A 7,836-nucleotide genomic window follows, 5' to 3' on the forward strand; every position below is an offset into this window, starting at 1 on the left:
AGGATTCATCTTCAACCTATGGATCCTTATTCTCGTTCAGGCTTGTCTGAGGTCTACCAAGTGTTGTTCTTCAATTTTAGATTTTACCACGATGTCATCAATGTATACTTCCATGATATGGCCAATTAAGTCATGAAAAATGGCATTCATTGCTCTTTGATAGGTTGCACCGGCATTTTTGAGCCCGAATGGCATTACCAAGTATTCATATGTTCCAACATGACCCGGACACCTAAAAGTTGTTTTATGTATATCTTCTTCGGCCATCTTTATTTGATTATAACTGGCATTCCCATCCATGAAATATAAGACTTTGTGTTTGACAACTGCATTTATGGATAAGTCAGCCATGGATATGGGGTATTCATCTTTAGACGTGGCTCCATTAATGTTTCTATAGTCAACACAGCATCTAACTGCATTAGTTATAACTTTTAATACAGGTACAATGTTGGCCAACCACTCGACATATTTGGCAGGCTTAATAAATCCAGCATTCACTAGCATCTCGATCTTTTCTTTGACCTTTTCTTTTATCTCTTTTGACATCCTCCATAGTGCTTGCTTGACAGGTTTAAACCCCTCCTTAATAGGCATCATGTGTTCTACTAATGTTGGATCTAAACCTGACATTTCGGTGTAATGCCAAGCAAAACAGTCTTTAAATTCATGCAGAAGACGGACAATCTTTGCCCGATCTTTGGTTTCCAACAAACCACTAATTTGCACACAAAAATTCAACCAACTCTGGACTCTCGGGCAGATCCTATGACCCATTCAGATCATATATACATTCAGCCATTTGTATGGCCGTTTCTAACTCTTTTAAAAAAAAAAACTCTTCTCTACTCTGGCTGCTTGAAGCTTCTTTGTTCCAATCTTTTTCTTCCTTGGCTGAGTTATCCTTATCTTGTTTTCTCTTTCTCCCATACACCAATAGTCTTTTTATTAAGGACCTGACTGCAACCACTTGGTCCTTCATTTTCTATTATGACATTACTGGTGTCGGAAAGTTGGGATGATATGGGGCCGATTCCATTCTTCCCTTGTAAGAGATAATCCTTGCTCTAGGAGTTTTTGGGCCGTCACCTTAGTCGAGTGGTCGTTCTCATCAGCTCCTGAACATTGAAGAATCCCAACACTGGGATTGTAGAAGTTGGCTTCTGCAACGTTGGTTGTAGGGAGGAATGGTCGTGATTCGACTTCCACTATCTCCCAAAATCCAAGTTTTGCTTCCCCTTCTTCATGGTAAACAGCCACTTGTTGGTGTAAGGTAGATGGCACAGAGAGACTCTGATGAATCCAATCTCTGCCCAGTAAAGCTTCATAAGTAGAAGTACTGTCTACAACAAAAAAAGCCAGCATGATTTGTTTACAACCCAAGTCAACTTCTAATAGCAGTATCCCATGAGTCCTAGTGATGGCTCTCAAGAAACTGGAAACTGTAAGATTTGTAGGGATGAGATCATTCTCACTTCTGCACACTTTATTCATCTGCTTGTATGGCAGCATATTAACCGCAGCTCCACCATCAATCAAGATCCTTTTAAAGGGTACTCCCTCCAGATGAGCAGTTACATATATGGGTTTGAGATGGTTGGTTAGGGCCAAATTCGAGCGGCTGAAAACCATTATGTTAGAATATACCTTATTGAGTTCTTCCTTAATTGCTCGAGCAAACCCGTCTGGCTGAGTTCTTCTTATCTTGCTTCTTCAACACTAACATATGCCATCATAGGTTCTGTCGTCAAGTAATCACCCTCCGTTGTGGCGGGTTAATCATGCTCATCGCAAAACATGGAAGATAAAACATGTGTCATATTTACGTAGAAGTTGCTAGGCCTAGGTAAATCCTCTCTCTTGCCTCGGATATGCTCTATGAACTCATCTAACCAATTTTGTGCTTTTTTTGGTAGCACTAGTTCTGGCAAACCTCATTCCTGAGTTGTACCAAAATTCTGTACTTGGGCTATATCTTCACAAAGGGTATCAACCAATAATGGTGAGAGTATCCCCCTTCCGGGTGAGATGGTTCCAAAACAAATTGGCTCTGGGCTCTACCTCGGGGTTGGTATCATCACCATATCCTCTTGAGCCCTTCTTAGAATTCTGTATTTCCCAGGATAAGGAGTTTGTGGCACATGTTCTCATTCCCCTTCGGTCTTGCTATTGCCCTTCTTCACCTGTTTTTTACTCCTCCAATGAAGTTGATTTCTCCATCCATGTGGCACACTCTTGAACTTGACATTCTCTGAGGTTTCTGAAGCAGTTGGGACTTTCAATGAGTTCATGTGGGTCTTATGCTGCCTTTGGACCCTTCTGATCATAGAAGCTCCCATTTCTTTGATGAACCTCATATCCTTTCAAACTATATACCATTTCCGCCAGAGTCGGGTAGGTTTCTTCTTCGTGACCTAGTTCACTGTCTTCCATTTCATTCTAATATCTCCACTGGTATAACTTGGCTGGGGTAGCTTCACATCTACCCATCTTGGTATCTTGGCCTCCATGTCTTCCACTTCTTCAAAAGCTTCGTAATTTCTAAACACTTATGATAAGCCCTTTGGTTGAGAGTCTCATCCCAACCTTTGGAAGACATTCATTGAGGTCTATTTTTCATCTGTCAGCAATATACTTATGTGGGCTTCTAGTTCTTCTTTCTCTCTTCTTTTGATCAACTTTTGATCAATGATGGCTTCTGCTGCTGGTACTTCCAACTCACACTTACATTGGCATTTACTACACAACAACACTAATTTGATTATGGTTGCTTTAGGCTTCTCGGGCAACTTGATAGCTCCTTTAGTTGGCCTTGCCTCATTTATGCCTTCACCTCTCAAGTGGCTTTCCATTTCCCATTCTCGGCCCATGTCAAGTTGATCATGTTTATTGGGCCTTCTGGAAAATGATCAGTATCAACTATCATATTAGCCTACAATTTTGCCAGCAACAACTTTCCTTTGACAATAAGGTCTTATATCCAGTCTCTGAACTAGACACAGTTGGTAATGAAGTTGTTGAAGGTGTAGTGCAGCTTGCAATACTTTTTTCCCCTTAATTCCTCGGGCTTAAGTAGTTTTTTGGTGCTGTCGGGCACAATCACTCTTGCCTGCACCAATTCTTCATAAATCTGTGATGCCTTGGTTAGATCAAAGGAATAACTTTGATACTTGTGGGGTTTCATTGGTACAAATCCATCGTCATTCATAACCATCTTCTAGTCTTTAACCGGCTTGATCAATCATTTCATTATCAAAGGCTTGAAGGGAGTGGTTATCTACGCTGCACACATATCAATTCTATCTCTTCCACAACCATCATTCTCTTTTGGCTCCATCCTTTCGAACTCCATTTGATGAATGACAACCTTGTTTTTGTAGAATGGGGGTGCTTTGGAGGAATGTTTTAATTGCTGTTCCTCGATAAACAATTTCTCATACTTGGTGGCAGCAATCACCAGTTCTTACAACTCATTAAACTGCACATCATAAAACTTCTTCTTTAAGGGCAGCCTCAAGACATTATGAGCAATAGCTATAAGCTGGACATGGTTGATAGGAAACTGGCATCTCATCCTTGTCTTCCTAAACCTCATCATGAAGTTATCGGTATATTCATGCTCGTATTGCTTCACCTCAACCAGATCATTGATGGTCATCTCTGGCTTCATCCTGTAAAACTACTCGTGGAAAGCCATCTCCATTTGCCCCCAGTTAGCAATAGAATTTGGGGGTAAAAGATAATATCATTGAGATGCTAACCCTGTCAATGAATTCCCAAACAACCTTAACTTATAGTTAGAATTATCTTCAAATGCCACACAATAGTTGGAGAACTTGAAGATGTGATCCCTTGAGGACATATTGTTATCTTCTTTGCTGAATGTTGGGAATGCGGGCATCTTGAAGTTAAGAGGAAAATGATTTTGCTCATCAACGAACTCCAGGTAAGGCTTCTGATAGGTGACCCTAAACAGCAGGCGAGCTTGTGGCTGAGGATTTCTCACCACCATCCTTCTTAACTCAGCCAACTCATCTCTGAGTTGCTAATTGGTTGTATTATTAGGTGGGGTGTGAGGAAGTTCCCCCTTCGGGCTACGATCGTTGCCCGAGTTAATCTCATTTCTTGCTTCGGGCTTCATCCATTTGGCCTCTCCTTATTTAGAGGCCAATGGTGGTGGCCTCTAAAGATGAGGCTTGTTTACCTTGGTAGGCTCTCCTTTCCCGCTGGATTCCCCAATCAACTAGGGAATCCCATACTTCATTCTTTCTTGCCCGCTTTGCCATCTACTGTTTAGTGAAAATAGAGGGTCGAGCAATTCTACTTCCATAATTTCTTCCAACACCAGCTGAATAATTATAGATCCTTCCTTGTTCTTTCCTTTATTCCCTTTTTCCTCAAGTAAAGGAAACATAGGAATACTTGCTCCATCACATGGCTGGCTTCTTTCATTATCTCTCTAGTACAATTATTTTATGGGGTATAGTACACTAGATCTAGCCTTCTTTGCAGATTCCCTGTTAGGAACAGAGTCTGCTTACTTCCCCTCTGGTTTCTAGAGAGACACATCTACCATGGTAGCCTGCAGGTCTTCATTTGTGACCTTTGCTCCTGATTTCTCAGAAGGCATCGGGCTTTCCATCAAGACAAGTCCTTGTAGATCTTTGAGAAGATTAGCCATGTTTGATCTTAGTATATACTGGGGTGGTTTTTGTTCTGTTTTCCACCTGAAGGTTTGCTCTTTCCTTCGTCTTTTTGGCATACAAGACTTGTGGTCCCACTGAGCGTGGCAAAAGTATGTTTGGGCAAGAATTTCGTTGGAGATGATCCATGGTTCGAGCACGCAACTCCCCGAGGAGTTGGTACTTTGGTTGGTTGTCGGGCTCTTGCTTGTTGAGAGACTGCAAAAGGATGACATGGTTAGTTCTGAAAGGTGCCTTTGTATGGCCTTAGGTGTAGGCCTTGAGGCTCGCAATCAAAACTAACTAAGTGCTTAGACGTGCCACTACCATCTCAGTATGGCAGATGTAGAACAAGTGTATTTAAGTCGATTAATTGCGCCCCAAGTTATTCTAACTTCTTGTTATCAAAAGATTGTCATATATGGGTTAAGTATACATTAAGTTATTTTCTGTGCCTTGAGATCAAGGACTTTTAGTTCGTTATCTTGTATGCTTTTAAAGGGTGGAAGTTCAGATCTGACTAAGCCATCGGTTTAGTTCCCATTCAGTTTTTTATGATAGTAAAACCACTAAGTGAACCAGATCTGAGAATTAATGGAACTTTTTATCATTAAATGACTAGAAATGACTTGAATACATACTGGAGAACACATCATAATACCATATCTATTAATTGAAAGACAAGACAAAGAGAGTCGGGCAAGATTTCACCTTGTCGGGCAAGGTTGAACATCTTGCAGCCTCTTTTCTTTGTGATTACAGAGGGTCATGTGCTAAAAATGGACAGATGGTAAACAAGTTTTCATGAGGGGATCGATACTATGGCCTCTAAAGAAGGTAGCAGAGCTTTTACACTAGACAAAAGATGTTCTCCTAAGGGAACTATTGCTAAACAGGGTTTGGAAGTTACGAACTGGCTTGAGAGCAGAGTTTGTATGCTTGTTTGTTTGATTGGTTAAGTGTCCTTGTCTCTAGGCCCTGTCTTCCCTTTTATAGGCATTTTGTCTTGGCTGTTGCAGGCCTTACCTTAAAGCACTTCAGTGAGTCATCATCTTTTTTACATGTCCTTCCATTAGAAAGTGTCTTTGGGCTGAGAGTAGGTTGATTTCCATCATTTGTCACTTCTCTTGTAAGCACATAGCCTTTGCATTAATGAGGAGCCGTCATATTGTCTTGAGATGGATGGCTGGGCTTGGTGTTGGGCCTCGGGCAAGTCTCCTCATGTTAGTTCTTTTGGGCTTTCTTTCCTTTAAGTCCAAAGTTCAAATATTAACCCAAACAAGAGGGTTTGAGATGGAGCTCCATTAAATTATGGAGGGTTGCTCCAAAACAATGGGTGAAGAGATGGAGAAGGGGGAGGCGCGGGATAAGGCATGAAGGAGAAAAAAATTGTAGAGAAAAGGATTGCCGCCGACCCCAAACCCTGTCAAAGGGCCAACAACTAGAGGAGAAAAGGTTTTAGTTTTTTTTTGGGTTGCAAATTACCTACTACCTAAATATTTATGTACCCTATTTTTTTTTTTGGAAAAATACGTATGTGCGCCTTTTGACCTATAGTTAAGCTTGTTAAAATTAATTAGTACTCATTCTTGTCGATCTCTATGCTATTCTTTAATAAAACCAGAATTTGTCAACTGAAATTCGTAAATTGTTAATTATGCTCCTCTCAATCTTTGAAGTTTTAGTCGTTGAATTTCAGCTCTCATTATCTCTCTTCTATAACATACATTTTCTTGGTAATTTACATGTTCATGTTTCTCGTTCACATGAAATATCTGAAAAGGAAAAGAGGAGAAAAAAAGAAGAAGAGAGTCTTGGTGTTGTGGCATATTTCAACTCCTACTCCAGTACAGGTGTTGGACGCATGCATAGAAGTGCAGTGCTCAATCTGCACGAAGAATTTCATAAGTTTCTTAAAAACAATAAAAAGGGATAAAAATAGAAAACTTTGTACAAAATAAATAAAGAAAAGAAAAAGTTAACATATGATCTCATAAACAATGCATGTTGTTCAAGTCATTCAATCTAATGTAATGGACAATATTGTCCTCTTAAATATCTTGACAAAACAAAACTTCATAAATATAGGAAATTAATTCTTGCGCACAAGTTTTTTCAAATTTTGTACACTTTTGTTTTTCTCTTCACGTACACGTCTATTTGTTTTTAGCTTTAGATCGACCAAAACAAAAAATAATCGACATAAATAAATATAGATGTTCAAGAAAAAGAAAAGTGTGCTTAAATAGTTTTCTCAAATCCAAAAAAAATCCAGAACAAGAAGTCCAAATAAATGCGTAAAAATGTATGTACAGAAATCACTTTTATGAAATTGATCATTTTTCTCTCAATAAAAATACTCACAGATTTGATTCCAAAACAAATCTCAAACCTTAATTATTTAATGGCCCCACATACCCCACCGAAAAGAGGATGCTTTTGTTCTTATTTAGTCAACTCATTCTTTTATATGCATAACCTCATCAAAACCTCTCCCTACTCTATGCTCCTCACGCCTTCCACACCCCTCACCCCAACACAACCACATGGCTCAAGATCATGAACTCCACCGCCAAAGCCAGCCGCTTATACCACGCGGGTTCCCCATCCGGCGCCGGAAACTCCCTTTGGTCCGTCTTGGTGGGCCAAAGCCGAGGCCAGGCGTTGTGTTTGCTAGAATGCTTAAGAAGATCAGACTAAGGTGGCTGAAACTTCACTACTTGTGCATATTGAAGAAGCTCAAGAAGTCTTACAGGAACACGGTCAAGGACCTCATGGAAGCTGGGGCGAGCTTGGAGATCTTCCACCAGAGGGTTTTCATGGAGAGTACATTTGCTATTCCAATGGGAGTTTCTCTCTCTAGCTACCCTTCTGTTGCTGGATCAGATCGGCCTCGAACCCTTTTCATGTAGATGTACCTCTTTAATCTTATCAAATATCATCAAGCTTCAGCACATGCAGTTCATGTAGATCTTACCCTTTTGTTGTTTCTGTTTGTCGTTTGAAAAATAATTTGTTATTTTATTTTGTTGAATTAATCTCTACCTCTGTATTAAGAGTAACAAATTGATGAAAATGTATAGTTTATTTCGGTTTTAATTTGGAGGGATTGTTTGTGTGCAATGGATCTTAATTTTCATGTTGTCTCTTGCAT

The 7,836-nt window shown here is 40.0% G+C and overlaps 1 protein-coding gene across 1 annotated transcript; it reads left to right on the top strand.

Moving 5' to 3' along the window:
* The first annotated feature begins 7,228 nt into the window (after positions 1-7,228).
* On the top strand, positions 7,229-7,594 carry LOC103453628 (uncharacterized). Its single transcript, XM_008393184.4, has one exon. The coding sequence runs from the start codon at positions 7,229-7,231 to the stop codon at positions 7,592-7,594; it is 366 nt and encodes a 121-aa protein (XP_008391406.1).
* The last annotated feature ends 242 nt before the right edge of the window (positions 7,595-7,836 follow it).

Source organism: Malus domestica, chromosome 09, assembly GCF_042453785.1.
Source record: "Malus domestica chromosome 09, GDT2T_hap1".
NCBI lineage: Eukaryota > Viridiplantae > Streptophyta > Magnoliopsida > Rosales > Rosaceae > Malus > Malus domestica.

What these genes read in the sequence shown, in the direction of transcription:
- LOC103453628 (XM_008393184.4), top strand. Translation starts at nt 7,229, where the DNA reads ATGGCTCAAGATCATGAACTCCACCGCCAAAGCCAGCCGCTTATACCA.